Raw genomic sequence first — 23525 nt, 5'->3', positions numbered from 1 at the left:
TTTATTTATTTATTTATTTTCTTTTTAGGCCCTCACCAGTGGCATATAAAAGGTCTCAGGCTAGGGGTCAAATCGAAGCTGCAGCTGCTGGCCTACACCACAGCCACAGCAACACCAGATCCAAGCCGCATCTACAACCTACGCCACAGCTTGCAGCAGGGCTAGATCCTTAACCCACTTATCGAGGCCAGGGATTGAATCTCATCCTTAGCGACACCATGTCTGGTTCTTAACCTGCCAAGCCACATCGGGAACTCCAAGACAGAATGTATGCTCCTTTTTGGTGCCTGGCAATAGCGCCTGCCTCCCACATGTTGGGCTAAATAGCAGGAAGGGCTGGGTACTTACTCATAGGTCCAGCACAGCGTCATCAGCTCATACATCTCTCTCGGACACCCCGGGGGGCACCCCATCCTCTCTCCTTTCTCCAGCATAGCAGAAACTTCGCTTCCTTTCATCCCCTAAAACATGCAAAATATTCCCGAGGTTTTTCAACACATCATTCAGCAAATAAAACAAATACCTCCCACTCTCCCAAAGCAACAAAAGAGCACATGCTATGTGATTTCAATCATATAAAATACAAAAACGGAAGCACCTAAGCTGTGATGCTGGAAGCCTCATGGGGTCACCCCTTGGGATAAGGCTTGTGTGTGCAGGGAGAGAAGGGGGCTTCTGGGGTTCTGATCTGTTTCTTCATTTGGGGGCTGGTTTTATGGTCCCCCAATTGTGAAAATTCATCAAGCTGTATCCTAGGATCTGTGCATTTTTCAGTATATATATTTTGATGAAAAAAGTAAGCGAGCCACACACTTGATAATGGAAATAGCCGTTATTTCTATTTCCACTCTAATTAATGTTGATGCGGGTATATATTTTATGCCCATTTATACGTGGGCATCAATGAAAAACACGTACTGTCCAGACAGCTGCAAATATCTCTTTCCATTTAGAATAAACTGAGATTATATTTACTGTCCACTTTCAAAAGATAAAGACCCAGAAAGAGTGTCCAGATTTGATGATTGTCAGGGTCCTGCAAAGATCATGCACTGCTCATCTGTTCTGATGGCTGCGTAATTAGGAAGCGAAGCTCCGGGAGCTCACCCGATACGGCTTCTGTCCATAGGAAAACGCTTCCCACATCAACACTCCGAAGCTCCAGACGTCGCTCTTGCTGGAGAACTTGTAGTAGTTGATGCATTCCGGAGCGTACCATTTCACGGGCCACTTCCCGTGGGTCTGGGCCTGAAAACCAAGCAAACAGAGACGTCCCATTAAGAACACAATTCTGGGAGTCCCCCTCATGGCACAGCGTTAACGAATCTGACGAGGAACCATGAGGTTGCAGGTTTGATCCCTGGCCTCACTCAGTGGGTTAAGAAGCCGGCATTGCCATGAGCTGGGGTGTAGGTCACAGACACGGCTCGGATCTGCTGTTGCTGGAGCTGTGGCACAGGCTGGCAGCTGCAGCTCTGATTTGACCCCTAGCTTGGGAACTTCCATATGCCACTGGTGCAGCCTTAAATAGAAAAAAAAGGAAAGAAAAAGGATTCAGACTGAGTTTCTTGCATCTTTTAGTCTCTTTCTCTCACCTCTTCCATTGGCTACTCCTATAGCTTCACTGAGCCTAGTGGGCAATGCAGGAATCAGGCTTGAATGTGACTTCATGGTTATGCTCCAAAAAATACTGGACTGCTCTTAATATATGTAGTTATTAGTGTGCATTTGTCTACAGTTTTAAGCCAGCACTAATTATGTGGGGGGTAGATGGTTTGCTAGTATCCTTTAAAACAAAGTTTTAAACTTTCTAAAAAAGCAAGTGGGTAGTAAAGACATCAACATCGTACCAAGTAAAACCCTTTCTTTGAGGCTTGGGGTTCAATGCAGTGTGGGTGACTCTTGTTACTGCCTGTGGATGTCACTCTAGCCTGGGTGACATCTCTTGGGGCAAAAGGAGGGAGATGAACTGCCCTACAGTGGCCAGAAGGGGACAACTCAGGGATATCGATCGATCTGAGACCGTAGGTGCCATGGCTCGTCTCCAAATGACACGCTGCTTCTACTTCTGTCTCATTCACGGTGTGCATTTTTTTTTTCTTTTTTTGTCTTTTTTCCTTTTCTAGGGCCGCTTCCTACGGCATATGGAGGTTCCTAGACTAGGGGTTAAATTGGAGCCGCAGCCACCGGCCTGCGCCAGAGCCACAGCAATTCGGGATCCGAGCCATGTCTGCAACCCACACCACAGCTCACGGCAACGCCCGACCTTAACCCACTGAGCAAGGCCAGGGATCGAACCCGCAACTTCATGGTTCCTAGTCGGATTCACTAACCACTTCGCCACTACGGGAACTCCAAGTATGCATTATTTTTAGATGTTTAATTTCAAAAGTTGTCCACAAACTAGTCACGTGTGTTGTTCCAAGTTTATTCTGAATTTTGAACTGACCACAAGATAAACCTTTGACAAATCCTAAACAGGATGAAAAATGAGCCTCTCTCCATCACAAATTCCAAATCTTCATCAACAGAGACAGCATGTTTGACAGCTTTTCTTGAATGCTTCCAGGAAAATTTATATACAGGTAATAGGTAATATAAACTTTTTGAAGGGTAGTCCCAGTACTGCATCCACTTTTTGCATTTTGCTTTTTCATTTTTCTCTTTAACCATGTGTCATAGAGCTATTTCTCTGTCAGCATAGGCAAAGAAAGTCCTTTTAGGAGAGTTAATGGCATGCTTTGTTTAAATCTGCTACAACTGATTTAACCAGCCTCCCACTGAGAGGTCATTAAGCAGTTTCCTGAGTTTTGCTATTACACATCCTGCTAGAATGAACATTACTGACTGTATTTTCCTAGTGTGGAGACTACTTGTAAGGAATTGCTGGATCAAAGGGCATTTGTGTTTACAGTCTGGGGCTGCACAAATTCATGCCATCATTATAGTTCTCCGAGCGCTGAGTTAATCTGCTTCCACCACCATCATTTCTCTTCAATCTTCCTTAACCCTTCATGGTTTTCCACTTCACTTTGTTTTCCTAAAGAAATCCTCCACGTTCCCACCTTTTCAATTGTGTTCAGTCTCTTTTTGCTGCTTCTAACATGACTTTCATTTTGGGGGGGACAACACGATGATTGAAACATGTTCATACTGTGGAGTTCCCATCGTGGTGCAGCGGAAACAAATTCGACTAGGAACCATGAGGTTGCAGGTTCGATCCCTGGCCTCATTCGGTGGGTTAAGGATCCGACGTTGCTGTGAGCTGTGGTGTAGGTCGCAGACGTGGCTAGGATCTGGCATTGTGTGGCTCTGGCGTAGGCCGGCAGCTGTAGCTCTGATTCGACCCCTAGCCTGGGAACCTCCAGATGCCATAGGTGCAGCCCTGAAAAGACAAAAGACACACACACACACACACACACACACACACACACGTACATATTGCAAAATGTTTACATAATAAAGTTAGTTGGCATCCTTCCCCTAAAAAAATGATCCATTTTTGTGGTTGTAATGGTGAGAACATTTAAGATTTACTTTCTTGGCAACTTCCAAGTATATTAAGGCAGCACTGATAACTATTCGCACCACGCTGTAGATTAGATCCCTGAATTTATTCCTCTTGTACCTAGGAGTTTGTACCCTTTGACCAACATCTTCTCATTTCCCCCACCTCCAGCCCCTGTCAACTAAAATCTAACTTTGTTTCTATGAGTTTGGCTTTTTTAGATTCTTCATATAAGCGAGATCATAGCATATTTGTCTTTCTTGAAGATAGTTCACCTAGCATAATGCCTCAAGGCCCATCCAAGCTGTTGTAAATAGCAGGATTTCCTCCTCCTTCTTCTTCTTTTTTTTTTTTTTTCCCCTTGTCTTTTTAGGGCCGCACCTGCGGCATATGTAAGTTCCTAGGCTAGGGGTTGAATTGAATGGAGCAACAGCCGCCAGCCTATACCACAACCACAGCAATGCTGGATCTGAGCTGCATCTGCAACCTACACCATAGCTCAGGGCAATGTCAGATCCTTAACCCACTGAGAGAGGCCAGGGATCCAACCCATGTCCTCATGGATACTAGTTGGGTTCATTAACCACTAAGCCAGGGCGGGAACTCCCAGGATTTCCTCTTTTTTTATGGCTGAATATACTCCATGTATCTGCCTACAGTTTTAAGCCAACACATACATGCACATCACAGCACCCTTGTTATCCATTCATATGTTGATGGATCTTGTTTTCATGTCTTGGCTATTGTAGGCTACTGTAAATACACTGCAATGAACATGGGGTACAGATATCTTTACCAGATAGTGCTTTCATTACCTTTGGATATATAACAGAGGTAGGACTGCTGAACAATATGGTAATTCTATTCTTAATTTTTTGAAGAACCTCCATGCTGCTTTCCATAGTGGTTGCACCAATTTACATTCCTACGATCAATGCACAAGAGTTCCCTTTTTCACACACTCAACACTTGCCACCTCTAAACGTTTTGATCATAGCTATTTTAACAGGTAGGAGGAGACATCTCAATGTGGTTCTGATTTGCATTTTCCTAATGCTTAGTGATGTCTAATACCTTTACATTTACCTGCTGGCCATTTGTATGTTTTCTTTTGTCACAGAAGTACAGAAAAAAAAGCCTATTCAGATCCTTTGCCCATTTAAAAATCTGATTTTTTTTTTTTTTACTATTGAGTCATATGAGTTTCTTATGTATTTTGGATAATTACCAATCATTGGATTAGATGGTTTGCAAATATTTCCTCCCATTCTCTAGGCTGACCTTTTGTTCTGATTATTTCTTTTGCTGTACAGAAATTTTATAGTTTAATGTATTCCCACTTGTTGATTTCTGCTTTTGCTGCTCGTGCTTTGGTGTCTTATCCCAAAAAAATCATTGCTAAGACCAGTGTTGAGGAGCTTTTTCTGTATGTTTTTTTCCTAGGAGTTTTAAGATTTCAAGATTTAACATTTAAGTCCTTAATCCACTTTGACTTAATTTTTGTGAATGTTATAATAGAGGGTCCAGTGTCATTATTTTACATGTGAATATCCAGTTTTTAATCTTATTTTTAAAATTAATTAATTTATTTTTTTGCTTTTTGGGGCCACACCGGAGGCAAATGGAAGTACCCAGGCTAGGGGTTGAATCAGCGCTACAGCTGCTGGCCTATGCTGCAGCCACAGCAATGCAAGATCCAAGCTGAGTCTGTGACCCACACCACAGCTCACAGCAATCCCAGATCCTTGAACCACTAAGTGAGGCCAGGGATCAAACCCACATCCTCAAGGATCAGTGTTTGGGTTCATTACCACTAAGCCATGATGGGCACTCCCAAATATTCAGTTTTTCCAACACTATTTATTAAAGAGACTGTCTTTTCCTATTGAATATTATTGACTCCTTTGTCAAATATTAGTTGACTATACATGCATTGGCTTTATTTCTGGGTTCTTGATTCTGTTCCATTGGTCCACGTATCTGGTTTTGTGACAGTGCCACATCATTGTGATTATTATAGCTTTGCATTATAGTTTGAAATCAGGAAGCATAAAGCCTCCAGCTCTGTTCTATCTAAAGACTGCTTTGGCCATTCAGTGTCTTTTGGGGTTTCATATGAATTTTAGAATTATTTTTTTCTATTTCTGTAAAAAATGTCATTGGAATTCTAATAGCGATTTGCATTAAATCTATAGATGGCTTTGGGTAGTATGGACATTTTACCAATATTAACTCTTCTTTCTTTCTTTCTTTTTTTTTTTTTTTTTTTGCTTTTTAGGGCCACACCTATGGCATATGGAGGTTCCCAGGCTAGGGATCAATTCAGAACTACAGCTGCCAGCCTACACCACAGCTGCAGCAACAGGGGATCCAAGCCATGTCTGTGACCTACACCATAGTTCACAGCAATGCTGGATTCTTAACCCACTGAGCAAGGCCAGGGATTGAACCCACATCCTCATGGATCCTAGTTGGGTTTGCTAATCACTGAGCCATGAAAAGAACTCCAATATTAACTTTTCTGGTCCATGAACAAAAAATAACTTTTCATTTATTTATGTATTCAATTTTTTCATCAATTTCTTATCATTTTTAGTATATAGAGCTTTCACTTTCCTGGTTAAATTTATACCTAAGTGTTCTATTATTTTGATGCAATTATAAATGAGATTTCTTTAAATTTCTTTTTTCAAGTAGTTCACTGTTAGTGTATAGAAATGCCACTGATTTTTGTATGTTGATTTTGTATCTTGCTACTTTACTGAATTTGATTAGTTTTCCCAGTTTTTCTGATGGTCTTTGGATACAGTCGACTGTTGAGCAATGTGAGGGTTAGGAGTAACGATATTCCACACAGTAAAAAAAAAAAAAAAAAAAAAAAAAATCCATGTATAACCCTTACGGTTTGGCCCTCTGTAACCAAGGATTCAACCAACCGTGGGTTGTGTTGTACAGTAACATGAACTTAGTGAAAGAAATCCATGTGTCAGTGGACCTGGGTAGTTCAAATCCGCGTTGTTCAAGGGTCAGCCATGTAATTTCATGTCATCTACAAATAGAAACTATTCTACCCTACCTTTTAGGTATGGGTGCTTTTTATTTCTTCTTTAAAATTGAGGCAATATTGGTTTATAAGCCTTTTATTTCTTTTTCTTGCCTAACTGCTCTCACTAGTGCTCCAGCAGCTAGGAACCAGGGCAGGTGTGTTGATAGTGGCCAGAATCAGTGCTGCTCCTACACTTAGCTGTGGGGGCTGGCTGCAGGTGCCTCTGTAGTGACAGGGGCTGGTTGCACAACACATAATGGCAAGTGCTAGAGTCTCCTACTGCATCATCTTGTTCCTAATCTGTTGTCTTACATCTATATTGTCTTCTACATTTTCTTCCTCTTCTTTATTGATTTTCAGGGACTCACTAGTTTACTTTTCAATGGTATGTTATTTAATATCTGTGGCCATTGAAAAAAATTGGCCCTCTGTTCTCTGACTTTCCTCCCCACTCCCTTGAATAAGAGTGGTCTGTGGTTGCTCTACCAATAGAATAAGTGGACATGACTGAGCCAGTCCTGGGTCCTGAACTTGGGAGCCTGGCGGCCTCCACTTCCTGTCTCTTGAGTAACTGGCTCTGAACACCCAACTGCCATGCTGTGAAGAAGCCCAGGGACACATGGAGAGGCCACATGCAGATAAGTTATTTATTGTTTAAAGGGTACAGCCCAGGGGAGGTTCCAGACCATGGCCTATGTCAAATCAGTCATTAGCTGTGCAAGTGAGCAGAGTGGAAATAAATCTTCCTGCCCACCCCCGGCACCAGCCCCCAAGACACTGTGTGGAGCACATATGCACCATTCCCACCAAGCCCTGCCCACACTGCAGAACTGTGAGTAAATACATGCTTGGCATTGTTTTAATGCACGAAGTTTTCAGATTATTTATTACTTCTACTTCTCCATCTCTTTGAGTCTTTGCTTGAGATAGTCTATTTTCTCTTCTCTCTAATTATCATGATGAAGTGAATGTTCCAAAGGGTCTCCAGTTTTAAAATCTATTTTTTTCTGATGTGTACTCCAGTTGTTATTCTAAGCTATTTTTCCCTTTGCTCCATTTCCCAGTAGTCCATGTCAAGGGTTCACTTGATGCTTTTCTTTTTAAATTTTTTAATTTATCTTTTGTTAAAATATAGTTGAGGAGTTCCCGTTGTGGTGCAGTGGTTAACGAATCTGACTAGGAACCATGAGGTTGCAGGTTTGATCCCTGGCCTTGCTCAGTGGGTTAAGGATCCGGCGTTGCCGTGAGCTGTGGTGTAGGTTGCAGACGCGGCTCGGATCCTGCATTGCTGTGGCTCTGGTGTAGGCTGGTGGCTACAGCTCCGATTCGACCCCTAGCCCGGGAACCTCCACATGCCGCGGGAGAGGCCCTAGAAAAGGCAAAAAGAAAAAAAAAATATATATATATAGCTGATTTACAATGTTGGGCCAATTTCTGCTGTATAGGAAAGTGACTCAGTCTCACACATACGCACATATGTGTGTGTATATATATACACACACACACATATATGTATTCTTTTAAAATATTATTTTCCATCATGGTTAGTAGATGCAAACTATTACATTTAGAATGGATAAACAACAAGGTCCTACTGTATAGCACAGGGAGAGACCAGGATGGATGCTTTTCTCATGATGGCTCATATCTGAAGCAGCTTTGCTCAGGGTCCAACTTTTTTATGCAGAATGGAGCGAGGAGCTGTGATGGCAGCTCTACTCCTATTGCTCATCATTCATCCTGACCTGTAGCTGACCAAGATCTGCTAGATGCTGCCCCCTGCCAGGTCCACATGGCTGGCCTCTCAGAGAAAGGGTGGGGGGGTGGGTGTGGTCACTTAGGTGAGCTTCTCCAGTCACTCTGGGATGTGACATCCAGGGCAATCCCACAGCATCCCATCCTGCCATTAACTAGTTGGACCTTCAGGGTCTATTTGTGAGAATGCTGGACATTTCCAGGGACCTCCCGAGTTGGGAATCTGTTCTTGGCACCTTCTTCTACGACTTGGTCTCAATCCTATTTTATTTTTCAATTGATCAACATAGACTCTACATACACACTATGATTGAGTTTGTATGAGGACTTTCTTATTTTTTCCCTTTATTTATTTATTTTGGCTACACCCATGGCATATGGACGTTCAGGGGCCAGGGACAGAATCCGTGCCATGGCAGTAACCCAAGCCACCACAGTGACAGTGCTGGATCCTCAACCAACTGTGCCACCGGGGAACTCCTCCCCTTCTTTTAGTTGCTATTAGTACATACGGGGGTTCAGAGAGGGGCTTTGAAAAACCCTACAAGAGTCAACCTGTTCAGCACATATTTTCCAGAGTAATTTAACAAAAGAATTCTATTCTTGTTTTTTTCCAAATGAATCATCATTAATACGTTGATTCCCTATGGTTCCTTGGAACATAGTTTGGAAGATATTATTCTGAGTAAATCTCAAGTTGTGATATATTAGAGTATTTCCATTTTTTAAACCATAGAGTCAAGGCTTAAAGACTGTTTCCTACAACATTTAAGTTCACTTTTTTACACTAGTTTTCTGATTTATAAATACTGGTTTCTTGGAAAATTTGAAAATTTCCAAAAAGTAAAAAATTCAGTATCTTGTTCTCCCACGCTACAGAGATAACTGCAGTTAACGTTTGGTGCATTTTCTTCCAGTCTTTTTTTTTTCAATGTATAAATATTAAAATTATTTCATAGTTGAGCTCATACTGCCTATATGGTACTGTATCTTGCTTTTTTCATTTTAACATCATGAGCATTTTTTCCATGGCATGAAAACTGTCTTTGAAAAATTAAAAGCATTTCGGGCTGTCAGCATAACTGAAAATGTTTTCTTGGTGTGACTCATGTATCTTTGTAATTGGTTTGATTTAGTGTGCTTTACTTCAATAAAAATTCAGTATTACAATTAAAAAAAAGACTCTTTCCTACATATTTATTTTTAAATAGGGAAATTGCTTTTTGAAACCCACTATAATAAAATAAAGACAACACCAGATTTTTACTACCTGCTGCTCTGAATACTGGCTAAGTTGCTCCTACCTTATAGTAGTTTTCATCGGCACGGAGTGCTTTGGAGAGTCCAAAGTCACTGATCTTGGCATAATGTTGAGTAACCAACAATACATTCCTTGCAGCCAGATCTCTGTGCACAAAATTGCACTCTTCCAAGTATTTCATTCCCATAGACACCTGATGAACCAGCTCTATGATGTTCTTGTCCTTGACATGCCTGAAAGCCACAGATGTGTCATCAGTGACAGGGAATAGCAGTCCATTTCAGGAACAACCAACCATGCTCCTCATGCAGACACAATATAAACCCACTCGTCTCCTATTCTTCTTTTTCTTTTTTTAAACGGCCAGACCCACGGTGTATGGAAATTCTTGGGCCAGAGATTGTATATTTGAGTCGCAGCTGTGACCTAAGCCACAGTTGCGGCAATACCAGAATCTTTAACCCACTGCACCAGGCCAGAGATCCAACCCACACCTCTGCAGCGACCTGAGTAGCTGCAGTCAGATTCTTAACCCACTGCACCCCAGCAGGAACACTTTTTTTTTTTTTGTCTTTTCTAGGGCTGCACCCATGGCATACGGAGGTTCCCAGGCTAGGGGTCCAATCCTAGTTGTAGCCGTTGGCCTATGTCACAGTGATGCAGGATCTAAACCAAGTCTGCGACCTACACCACAGCTCATGGCAATGCTAGATCCTTAACTCACTGAGCAAGGCCAAGGAACGAACTTGCAACCTCATGGCTCCTAGTTGGATTCATTTCTGTTGCGCTTCAATGGGAACTCCCTTTTTTTTTTTTTTTTTTAAATCCTATTCTTCTTAAACAAAAGTCTCAAATGGTGACAAGTAATCAAGTTAACCTAGTTCTTCAAAACTGAATAGCATTCTCCTGGTGTTCAAACGGTAAAATTTCCAAGGAAAGCTTCGAATTGCAATAAAAGCCGTAGAATCGGGTGGTCCACCTGGCTCATGGAAAGCCAGGCTTCGGCTGGATCCCCATTTCACTATTGGACAGGTAACAAAACCAACACTGAGTCTCAGTGTCTTACCTGCGAAATGAAGCAACAACACCTCCCTTCTATGCAGAGAAAAGGCACAATCTAAGAAAAGTACACATGCAATGTAGCAAGAGGGATAAAATAATCCGTGGCTATTATTGTGACTTATTCCACATGAGTTCCTGCATCTCAACTATGGTTGTAAATAAGCACAGCATGATTTCTCTGTTGAAGGTTGTAATCAGTTCATAGCAAGGGATATTTTCAGAAGTAATTACTCTTGGAAATAAAGAGGTCAGTCAGACATGTAAAACACCATGTTTGCTCTTATAAAATGTGGGGGTTTTTTTTGTCTTTTTTCTTTTTAGGGCCACACCTGTGGCATATGGAGGTTCCCAGGCTAGGGGTCTAATTGGAGCTGTAGCTACTGGCCTACGCGAGAGCCACAGCAACGCCAGATCTCAGCTATGTCTGCGACCTACACCACAGCTCAAGGCAACACTGGATCCTTCACCCACTGAGCAAGGCCAGGGATCGAACCCACAACCTCATGGTTCCTAGTCGGATTCATTTCTGCTGTGCCACGACGGGAACTCCTAAAGTGTTTATATAAATATTTCTTGAAAAAGAGCACATTCATTCTGCCTGGTGAGGGGACACTACTTGCCAAGATATTCTGTCTGATTCGATTACCAGACCAACACAGAATGAGCAGAGGAGACTAAATTGCTGGATGAGAGTTTTCCTTTGCACAGTAAAAGCTAAAGAGCCCTTGATCTGAAGACTACAGCTCTCTTGCCTCCTTGTACAAGGTGTGAACCAACCCTGGGAAGACCAGGAGGGAGACAAGGTTTCCTGCAGAAATCAGGCTAAAATGTGCATTGAGCAGGTGGGCTCTGCCCCTTCCAGCATGAGCAAGCATACCTGTTCTGCTGTAAATATTTGTTGAGTGGACCAAGTTCAGCCATCTCCATAACCAGCATCCAGGACTCGGCTTCACATATTCCAATCATGCGAACTATGTAAGGGTTGTCCAGCTGTTGCATGACGTTTGCTTCTGCTAATAACTCATCTTTAAGAGCGGGATCATTGGCCTCATTTTTCAGGATTTTCACAGCCACTGTTTTCACAACTCTGCCAAAGAAACCATAAGAAGAAGCTTTTCCAAGTAGCTCATGTGTAGATAATTATCTTTTGTAAAGTATAATTCTCATGCTAGAAATGGTGCTACGGAAGTACCTGCCACAAAGTGGAAATGTGTCTTAAGAAACCATGTTATACATGACTAATTGTCCAATCATGTTCTCTCATGTGATAGACAAAGAAAGTAACACCTAATTAGTTAGAAATGATGGGAGAGTGCTGAAGAATGCCCCAACCAAGTAGAAAGCTGACATGTAGTAGAATATGTAAAGAACTTCCAAACAAACCTTACAAACGATGACGTACAAAAATTCCAGTAACAGCTTGAGATTTACCATCTCAGATTATGCACAATGTATGTGAATACAACATTCCCTTAATATACGTTACAAAGAATTTCTAGAGGCAGAATTAAAAAGCATATGCTGTGAAAGGTCATAATTTATAAAACACTTTATAAAACTGAGCTTTGTTCATTTTAAGCACACTTCAACAAGTTTGCATGAAACTTTTCCATTTGCTAATAAAAATATCACATAGGTCATGTTTGAACTCTCGAAAATATTCTGATATAGCAGGGCTATATGAATGGAACTTAACTGGGTATGATTTGAAAAACTGCATCTCTCTGTGATATAAACTCTGAAATGGGAGAATAAAAACAGAGCTATCCAATAAAATAGGTAAAACAATAGAATAACAGAGTAAGTCTGATCTACATTCTGAAGCACATATAGATCCAGTGTAGAACTCAAAGGATATTTACACATTGAACACGAGAATCTCATTAGCATCCTAGGAGTCCCCCACATCTGAGACCAAGGAAATAGTCTCCTGTGCTATCTTAGACAGTTTATGGTTTTCCCTTTTGCATTTCAGTCTACCATCCATTTGGAACTGGTGGTGTGTGTGGTGTGAGGTAGGGATCAAAATTAACAAGCAAACCTCTCGATCTTGAATTTTCCCCAATGCTTAAGGCAGAAAGAACACCTATAAACTCTTCCAGAAACAAAAGAAGGAAGGGACATTCCCAACTCATTTTATGAAGCCAGCCAGCATTAGCCTGATGTCCAAACCAGACAAAGATATTACAAAAAAATAAATTATTGCTATCTCTCTTGAACATAGACGTAAAAATTCTAAGGGAAATATTAGTACCTTAAGTTCAGTGACTTCTGAAAAAGATATAATGAATACATAAGTCACCAACAAGGTGGGTTTATTCCATGAATGCAAGATGGCCTTAACATTTGAAAGTCAACCACTGTAATCCACCACATAAACACAATCAAGGAGAAAAAGCCTGTGGTCCTATCAGAGAGAAAAAAAGGACACAAAAGATGTGATACACATTTATGATTAAAAGAAAATCTCTCAGAGAAGTGGAAATAAAAAGAGACCTTCATAATCTGATAAAAAGTAGCAATAAACCTAATGGTAAAATATTGAAAGTTTTCCCCCTGAACTAAGGAATGAGGAATAAGGCTATTGTCACTTTTAACACTGAACCATAGTTCCTAGTTAATACAATAAGGCAAGGAAGAAAAACAAAATTATAAGGATTGGACAGGATGAAATAAAACTGTCATGATGCTGGGTCAATGAATACACAGATAAACTACTGGAAATAATAAGTAAGAAATAACAGGGTACTTCAGAAAGGGTTGCAGGGCATCAGGCCACCAGATAAAACCAGTCATATTCCTGCATTCAAGCAACGCCAAGGAATAGCAAATAAAATCTTAAAATTATACCATACATATTCATATCAAAAGTACTAAATACCACAACTTAGAATAGATTTACAAGGAGATCCTGCTGAATAGCATTGAGAACTTTGTCTAGATACTCATGTTGCAACAGAACAAAGGGTGGGGGAAAAAATGTAATGGTAATGTATACATGTAAGGATAACCTGACCCCCTTGCTGTACAGTGGGAAAATAAAAAAATTATAAATACATAAATAAATAAAAATAAAGAATTCACACACACACATAAAAAGTACTAAATACCTCTGAGTGAAGCCAACAAAGAAATTGTGCAAGTCCCCAACACAGAAAACTAAACCTCATTGCCAAGAGAAACTGGGGACAAATTAAAGATGAAAGTAAATGGACGGATGGGTCATGTTCTGGGAAGACTCAATATCGTAAAGTCATCATTTTGTCCCCAGTTGACCTACATGGCCTTTCTTCTCCCCAAACCTTTGGTTGAAATTATGTGTATATAGTCAGGTCTATGTTAATTTACATATTTAAATAAGTGAGGAATTTAAGTAACATGAACTAGTTGAGAAAAATTATGTCTTAACAAGGATAATTCATGTTCATTTTGCAAAATAACTATGAGATATACACACACATACACACACACACACACACACACATTTAAAAACAAGCATAACAGGAGTTCCCATTATGGCTCAGGGTTAATGACCCTGACTGGTATCCATGAGGACACAGGTTCGATCCTTGGCCTCACTCAGTTGGTTAAGGATATGGCATTGCTGTGGGCTGTGGTGTAGGTCACAGACGTGGCTCAGATCCCATGTTGCTGTGGCTGTGGTGTAGACAGGCAGCTATAGCTCTGATTTGACTCCTTGTCTGGGAACTTCCATCTGTGGTAGGTGTGGCCCTAAAAAGACCAAAAAACCAAGAAAAAAGCTCAAAAAACAAGCATAGCAATCATCTACACACACACACACACACACACATATATATATAAACACGGTACACACACATATGGTGGAAGGGGTAGGAATAAAAGCAGAAGTTTTCGTGCATATGTACCTTTGTCTATATTTTGACCCTTGAATCATATAAATTAGCTACTCAAGAAAAAAAAACACAAATTCCTTAAATTTAAAAAGCATCAGGAGTTCCCGTCATGGCACAGCGGAAATGATTCTGACCAGGAACCATGAGATTGCGGGTTTGATCCTTGGCCTTTGCTCAGTGGGTTAAGGATCTGGCATTGCAGTGGCTGTGGTGTAGGCTGGAAGCTACAGCTCCAATTCAACCCCTAGCCTGGGAATCTCCATATGCCATGGGCGTGGCCCTAAAAAGCCGAAAAGCCAAAAAAAAAAATAAATAAATAACATCAAACAACCACTCCCAACTATGTTCATATCAGTAACACACTAATTTGAATACAGATATTCAAAGAAAGGGTTTCTTTCAAAGGACTTCAGAAACCAGTATTTTACTGAACATTGGATGTGGGATGCCTCCTAAAGACCAAATGAAGTACGAAGAGATTTTTAGCAATTTAGCAGTTCTAATTGTTGTATAATATGTATTGTTAATTGCAATTATAGGATAAGGCAAATGAATACTTAAACTAGTGATACTTATAATCAAGAATTTTCTAAGATAAATGAGACATAATTTTCAAAATTCAAAGAAAATAAGTGGAAGCACTACATTATCTTTGAATGACTGCATTTTAATTAAATAATAAATATATTCATGTGTGTGTGTGTATATATATATATATATAAAGATCAAAAAAATATGGAGTTCCCGTCATGGCGCAGTGATTAGGGAATCCGACTAGGAACCATGAGGTTGCGGGTTCGATCCCTGGCCTTGCTCAGTGAGTTAACTGTCCGGCGTTGCCGTGAGCTGTGGTGTAGGTTGCAGACACGGCTCGGATCCCGTGTTGCTGTGGCTCTGGCGTAGGCTGGCAGCTACAGCTCCGATTTGACCCCTGGCCTGGGAACCTCCATATGCCGCGGGAGTGGCCCAAGAAAAGGCAAAAAGACCAAAAAAAAAAAATATATATATATATAGCCACTCGGGTTTGTTAACAATACTGGTGTGTGGGTGGTAAAATATGACTTATTTTCTTATGTTTTGCCTATTTCTACTTCCTAAGTCTCTCTATGGCACACATAATAATACCTCTAACCTAATACATACATATATAATTATTATATACCTAGTGAATGTATAATGGATGCTCTTATGGGAATTGTACCAGAAAGGAACAAAAGCTATGCTGTTGATAACAAAGAATTTAGCCATGCCAAGTGACAGTTCATGCTTGGGATTAAATGAACACAATGCATGAATATGCGGTGGTTTCTCCAATGCGAGCTCACACGATGTGACGGTGAAAAGCTCCGACTTACTTTTTCATCTGGTAGTACCCCTTCTTCACAGTCCCGAAGTTCCCAGAGCCCAGTTCCTTGTCCTCCAGGGTCAGCAGCTTCCGGTCCAGGTAGACCTCCTTGGGTCTGATCTCCTCGGGGTCTGCGTAGGGGCTTTCATAGACCTCGGTGTCCATGGGTAAGGCCTCTCTCTGGGCTTCTGCAATGCAGTCAGGAAACGCACAACAGTGGGGCTGCATCCCCCGTGAAATTTGCCACCATCCCCTGCTCCCCCCACCCCCCGGGGGGCACACCTCACTCAAGACGTGGTTACCTTGGGCAGTTACGGCTCCTGTGAGCCTCAAGGAAAAGTCTCTCCCAGCTGGTAGTCAGGCAGGAAGAAGTTCCTTATTCTGCTTTCTTTTTTCTTTTTTTTTTTCTTTTTAGGGCCACACTACTTCATATGGAAGTTCCCAGGCTAGGGGTTGAATCAAAGCTGCAGTTGCTGGCCTACACCACAGCCCCGGCAGCACCAGATTCAAGGTGTATCTGTGACCTATGCCACAGCTTGCGGCAACACCAAATCCTTAACCCACCAAGAAGGCCAGCGTCGAACCTGCATCCTCACAGAGACGACATCAGGTTCTTAACAGGCCACAACGGGAACTCCATGGGACCCTTGCCTTTGCACTAATGTGCTGAGAAAGAGTCTTCGTGACAGAGGCAAAATGGATGGGGCCCTCCTAATGGGCCGATGGGGGCTTTAACCTATGTCTGAAAATTCTGACCTTCCTTCTTTGAGAGGTGCCATCTATGTCACCTCCCTCAGTGGCTTTTGTGATCATGTCAACCCATAGAACAGATCAGAAGTGATGTTTGTGATATATTCAAGTGAGGGCATACAAGACCAGGCACCTGCTCCTTGGTTTGCTGGAAATCTGGCTCTGGAAGCCTCAGATGCCATGCAAGTTGTCCAACTGCCCTGACCCCTTCTATGCTGTGAGAAGGCTCCAGGAGGCCCAGGTGGAGAGGCCAGATGGAGAGCCCCTGAGGCTCTGTGGAGATAGGGAGATGCTGGCTCCCAGAGCCCGGGCCCTAGTCTCAGTGCAGCCTCTGCCCCTGCTGACCCAGCTCTACCCCCAATCTACCTGCAAGAAGCCCAGCTGAGCCTCGCCCAAATTCCTGACCTGCATGGGATACTTAAATGATGATTGCTTTAAACTACTAAGTTTAGGGGTATGTTTTCGGTAGTGATAAACAAAGTTCAACAACTAAAAAAAAAAACCAAAAAACAAACCCAAAACTTAGAAAACTTAAGAAGAGGCCGCATGTCTGATAAGCCTAGTAGAGGGCTCTTGAGTTCAAGGTGGCATCTTCCCGACCATGTTCTCTCCTGGCCTCTGAGAATCACCACAATTCCCTAAACATGTCCAGAATTCCAACAGTTCACCCAGTCCTTTGTTTTTTTTACCAGCCAGGTGTGACTGCGCCTCCTGCTGACACTTATTCATGGACCCCGACCTCTTTCCCAGAACAGGAACTTAGCAATGAAAAGCTTGACGAATATCAGTTACTGCTGCAAAGAGATGAGAAATTCTGAAGCAGCAGGACTGGAGGCTATTTTCAACACAGCCACTTTATCATGAGGGAGGCCACTCAGACCCTTTCAGGCAACAGACACCACCGCTCACAGACACGTGGCATCTGCCAGATGACAAGGGCACTCACTGCTAAGCGCCTCTATGTCACAGCCGCTGACAGTGGGGTGAATGGTGCAGCCCACGCTGCAACCTGACTGTAGGAAGCGCCTCTGTGCTATGAACATCCAGGGACTGAGGGTGCATGTCTCACCTCTTTCGTTGGCCCAGGGCCCTCGGTCTGACTCATAAGGGTTGTACGACACCAAACTCTCTGGCCGGTTCCCTTGGGGCGAGGAGGCCTGAGGCACACAAATGATAACAGCTCACTTTTCTTCCTGGATAACGCTCTTGAGTTGATCTGTATAATTATTTTTATTTTCAAATAATCACATTTAAACTTATGCAGAGAAGACTTATGCAAGAAAGAATGAGAGAGAGACACAGGGAACAAAATAACAAAAACAAAGAGCAGCGTGGCTTATCTCATTCTTCGGGCAACTGATGGGATGCTGGGAGGGTTAAATAAAACTCATGCTCCTACAACAGACAGGGCCTGCAAGAGTCTCAGGGGGTGTTGTGGGAGAATTAAGCATAACTATTTGGGTGGAATTGCCTCCTACGTACACGCTCTTTCAAATATTTCTTCTAAATATTTGAAATATATCTGCTAAAAGATGCTGAGGATTTTCACTATCCCTTTGGATTCGTTTCACATTATTCATTTTATATTATAAGGAAGTTATTTAAAAAGAACATTAAGGGAGTTCCCATCGTGGCTCAGTGGTTAACGAATCCGACTAGGAACCATGAGGTTGAAGGTTCGATCCCTGGCCTTGCTCAGTGGGTTAAGGATCTGGCGTTGCCGTGAGCTGTGGTGTAGGTTGCAGACATGGCTCAAATCCCGCATTGCTGTGGCTCTGGCGTAGGCCGGTGGTTACAGCTTCGATTTGACCCCTAGCCTGGGACCCTCCAGATGCCACGGGAGCAGCCCAAGAAATGGCAAAAAGACAAAAAATAAAAATAAAAACATTAAGTATCCACCACCAGCTTCTACCCACTCTCCAACTCTAAAGCATCTATGCTTTCCTAGTATCCTCCTGTATCTGTATCAGCTGTGGAGATGTAGCAACATTTGGGTAGATGTCAGAGGGTGGCACTGTTCAGCAAGCTAGAGGGCCCAAGAGGAAGCGGCTGCCACCAGCCCAGGGCCCAGTGCTGCTGCTGTTAATCTCTGTCCTCCTCCTCCTCCTCCTCCTCGTCATGGACCCCGCTCAGTTGGGGAAGCCTCTTTTTGTTAATCCAAAGAAAAGTAGTTTTCCTTCTACCCAGAGCAGGTAACTCAAGTATATCAAAACAAAGCTTTGCGGGCCTTTATCAATGGCAAGCTTCCCTATTATGTGATTTGCATCGATTTGCAGCAGGAAATCACGGGAGGAGGGATCTACTCTTATACACCTATAACCTTTCCCTTTCCAAAGTTTCTATCTCAAGTCTGCCTGAACCACCTTCGCCCTCGACTTAAAACATTTGGCTCACGGGTGATTCGAACTTCTTTTTTTCCTTTTGGCCTGAGTCGAGTGGAAATTTTACATATCCATTTCCCTTAGCAGTGCCCAAACACTGGCCGGGAAGAAATGAGATACTGCCAGATTTTGGAGACATATAAAGAAACAGAGACATTAAGCTTAATTTTACACAGTCACTTATCTCCCGGCACACACTGAGTCTTTAGCTGCCTTCCTGACAACCCAGGTCCAGGAACCAAAAGTCCGGTAACCAAGTCACAGAGCATCACTGCTGCCACTTGGCCACTTGTCTCCGAAACCTTCTTCCTGCTGCTTACAGAGCTCTGCAGAGCCACTGCTCTCTGTGGCAAAGGCCCTTCTGACAGGCGAAAGGACATCCGCTCTTATATGTCAATGAGATGTCGTCAGATCCATTTTCTGACAACGAGCTCAGCATTGTTATTGAACTGTTTAATAGAAGTAGCTGGGATATATCAAGAATGAAAGTAGAATATAAGTTCCAGGAGGCGTAGCCATTTAGTCACTGCATCAGAGCTTTGCCATGCCCACCATTGGTGCTCAACGAAAATGTGGTGAACAAACACATGACGAATGAACGAATGAATGAATGAATGATTGAAGATAACCTTCAACCTGGGAGATGTAAGTGCATACTAATGTGATTTAAAAGTGAGTTATCAGAGTTCCCACTGTGGCTCAGTGGATGAAGAACCCGACGTAGTGTCCGTGAGGATGCGGATTTGATCCCTGGCCTCGCTCAGTGGGTTAAGGATGTGGCATTGCCACAAGCTGTGGCATAGGTCACAGATGTGGCTCAGATCCTGTGCTGCTGTGGCTGTGGTGTAGGCCTGCAGCTGCAGCTTTGATTTGACCCCTAGCCTGGGAACTTCCATGTGCCAAGGGTAAGCCTTAAAAAGAAAAAAAATAAAGTGAGTTCTCTCTCAAGTTTTTATATTAAGGATGTGGATAATTCCAAATGACCATGTGCCTGTTTTAAAAATTTGCGTATCATGACAAGACTATTGGACGTGGTGCAAGTTCATGTCTCATGTGTGGTATCATTACCCTGACTCAACAGAACGGTCCTAGGAAAAACTTGTCATTCCCAAGGCTTGCCAGCCTCCTGCTCTTCTCAGTTCCTTCTGGTAATGAAACTCCAAGAAGGAAATAGTTTTCAGGTTAAAAAAAAAAAAAATTCCCTTTTAGGTTCATATTGACTCTCATTTCAACTTTTCTGATTTTTCCCTCCAGGTAGGAAGTTTTCTGAATCCAAAGACAAAACTTCAAGATACCAGGACCAGCCAATCACGGACAAGAGAGGGCACAGCCCGCCTTCTCTTGACCTGAAGACCTCCCACCCTTTGCCTATCTAGGGACGTATCCTGGGGCTGCAGCCCCTCCCCCCTGATGGAATCTTCTCCAGAGCAGGAGGACTTCGTTAAAGCCTGTTACAATTGAGCCCGAATGCAATTACCTAATGTATGAATCCTCTGGGGAAGAACTTAAAAACACGTCGGGGTGTAAAAAGTACTGAAAAGGATTCTAGGGCCTGAGATATAAGAATCAGTATGATGGGAATTCCTGTTGTGGTTCAGTGGTTAATGAATCTGACTAGGAACCACGACGTTGTGGGTTTGATCCCTGGCCTTGTTCAGTGGATTAAGGATCTGTTGTTGCTGTGGCTATAGTGTAGGCTGGTAGCTACAGCTCCGATTAGACCCCTAGCCTTGGAATCTCCATATGCTGCAGGTGCAGCCCTAGAAAAGACAAAAAAAAAAAAAGAATCAGTATGATGAAGAGAGTCTGCCTAAAGCCCTGGACACAGGAACACACACTCCAAATGACTGTGTGGTGCTCACCCCTAGCTTGTCTTGGCCATAGATAACGAAACAGATTGGAAGGGGGGGTCCTCCTTTGGAAGGGAGGGTCCTCCTTTGGAAGGGAGGGCCCCACTGTTCAAGCCGAGGTGGCTCAGAGTTTCATTTCAATGCTACCCACGCAGACCACCATGTGGTCACAAGCCTTTCCAGCCAGAGCCCTGAACTCCCTGCCCAGAGCCCTCAGCCCTTCTTGCCCTGACTGGGACAGAAGATGGAGCTGCATTCCAGAGAAGGTTCTTTGGAAGAAATGCGAGGTTTTCTGCTGTGTCTTTTAAAGGGGTCATATTGACTTTATATGAAGATTCATCTTTATGTGAAGTTTCCTCTTTCCCAAAGAAACCCTCTGAATCAAATGCCCAGTTGAAAAGAATGTGAAGGCTTTGTTAAGAATGAGCTCTAGGGCAAAATGATCAATTATAGAAGTATTGTTAGTACTTAGAATTTAAAGTATTTTTTAGAATTCTCTTTACAGACACCCCTGTGGCATATGGAAGTTCCCAGGGCTCGAGGTTGAACTGGAGCTGCAGCTGTCAGCCTACAGCACAGCCACAGAAATGTCAGATCTGAGCCACGTTTACAACCTATGCCACAACTCATGGCAACACTGGATCCTTAACCCACTGAGTGTGAGGCCAGGGATCGAACCTGCATCCTCATGGATTCCAGTCTGTTTCTTTATCCTCTGAGCCACAATGGGAACGCCTCAAGAAATTTCAATGTAATGAAAAACATTGCTGGTCCACTCTATCATTTGATGATACTCTTTCTGCTTTGCATTTGATCACTTATTCTGCCTTAATAAATAGCATCACCTTTTCTGCATAGAGAACAAGGTGTAAATGAAATGTTCACTGCTGCTTTTCTCCCTATTTTTGCTAATATTCGAAACAGAAGTCAAACCCACAGGACACCACTAGATGGCACTAGCTATCTTAGAGTTCCACTTCCAAGGAGTAATCTGTGATTTTTATAAATTTGAGTAAAAACAGATCACTCCACAGTAATAAAAAGAAAATCAATTTAGGTTATAAATTATAATGCTTTTTCTCATATTGGCCAGGCTTAACTGACAGTAGAAAATATATTTGACACATATTCATTGAGTGCCTATGATTCACAAGTGAATAAAAGAGAAAAAAAAACATATTGCGGTTATAGAGTTGGTAGGCTACTTCAAAGTTTCCTGGTTTGGGAGTATTGCCATGTCCACTGGTTCACTTTTAGATCTTCATTTGCAGATTTCTTAAAAGATGTTTTCAAATCAGGAAGCAGCAGTAATAAAGATGACAACATACGTGTCACAACGGCAGTGACAAAAGGGGCCAGTAGGCTTGAGAGACGCTGGCTGCCCAGATCAGACAGGATTTGACTCTCTGGGGGAATGACTGGTCCTAATGGGGACCACAGCTACACGGCCGGAAGGCACACTCTCCTTGGCCAGGGCGTGAGCTAATCTGAGGTTGGCTTCGGCTCCATGCCAAGAAACACTTGACTTTCCCACTTCATCTTCCCTCCCCTTAGAAGCAAAGATCTAAAATCTGGCCCTTCTCTGGCGTAGGCCGGCAGCTACAGCTCTGATTAGACCCCTGGCCTGGGAACCTCCACATGCCGTGGGAGCGGCCCAAGAAATGACAAAAAGACAAAATAATAATAATAATAATAATAATAATAATAAATAAATAAATAAAATAAAATCTGGCCCTTTATAAGGATGTGGAAACATTTTCTCAAGGGTCTGGTCCAGAAGTAAACAGGTCTGATTTTAGAATTTTTTCTTTCTCTCTCCTAGCTAAACCCGAGTGAATCATGCATTAAAATGTCTTTAAATAGTCCAGTCCTCAATGTAGGTGTTGGAATAAGACATGAAAAATGGGTATTCATTTGAAATTCTGGGACATTTCTCCACAATGAAGATAAATGTGGATGCTATGTCTCATTTTAGAAAGCGTGCCTTGGAACTGGGACAAAGAGTCATGGTCTTTAAGGCTGCTGCTCAAACTCTGCCAATTGTTCTTCTTAACAGAAGGCTATGTCTGTGTACTTAAAGTAGCAAAGAAAAATATTCCAATGCTAATAATAGGAGGAATTTTATTCGGGTCAGGACTACCAGCCCTCAGAGTAAGTGTGCGGTGGGAATGAGAAGAGGGTGAATTATATTTGTCTTCTTCAGTTAAATCCATTTATAAGTTAAATGTTAAAATGTTACTAATCTCTAAAGAAAAGAAAAAAGAAAAACGTATAATGAAATTTTAAATGATCTGATTAACAATATTCTGCAAATCAAAGCACACTTGTCAAAAACTACCTACAGGTTAGGGTTAATTCATGTTCTAACATGTTCTTTCCGTGGCTGCATTACAAAAACAACCATTTATACTGATCAAATGAACAAATTTAGGAAAGTTCTGTGTCCCTTGGATGAACAGATGGGATATCTGACATAATTCCCACAAGTCTTTTCTCAGGACTGGTAAAATAATGGAAAACTCCCCTGCTGCTTGTGCAAATATGAGCATTGGTTTTCCTAAAATATTTCTGGTGAGTAATAAAAATATTTTTAATATACTGCTTAAATCCCACAATCCTTCAATCAGTTAACTATTGATATTTGGGGCACTTAGGGAAATTCAATGCATACTTCAATGTTGCTATAAATTTA

General features: G+C 42.2%; 1 protein-coding gene across 3 annotated transcripts in view; it reads right to left on the bottom strand.

The window, feature by feature from the left end:
* SYK (spleen associated tyrosine kinase) overlaps positions 1-23525 on the bottom strand; it is a 106489-nt gene that overhangs the window by 4869 nt on the left and 78095 nt on the right. For all 3 annotated transcript variants that reach the window (XM_047762813.1, XM_047762815.1, XM_047762814.1), the window contains 6 exons: positions 17672-17759; positions 15863-16040; positions 11510-11719; positions 9614-9803; positions 1108-1248; positions 349-461 (listed from right to left, as the gene is read on the bottom strand). In XM_047762813.1, the coding sequence (XP_047618769.1) occupies positions 349-461; positions 1108-1248; positions 9614-9803; positions 11510-11719; positions 15863-16040; positions 17672-17759 (920 nt within the window). The remainder of the gene's footprint in view (positions 1-348; positions 462-1107; positions 1249-9613; positions 9804-11509; positions 11720-15862; positions 16041-17671; positions 17760-23525) is intronic.

This window comes from Phacochoerus africanus, chromosome 15 (assembly GCF_016906955.1).
Source record: "Phacochoerus africanus isolate WHEZ1 chromosome 15, ROS_Pafr_v1, whole genome shotgun sequence".
NCBI lineage: Eukaryota > Metazoa > Chordata > Mammalia > Artiodactyla > Suidae > Phacochoerus > Phacochoerus africanus.
Note: the sequence above shows the minus strand (reverse complement) of the source record. Positions and strands in the feature narration are given on the sequence as shown.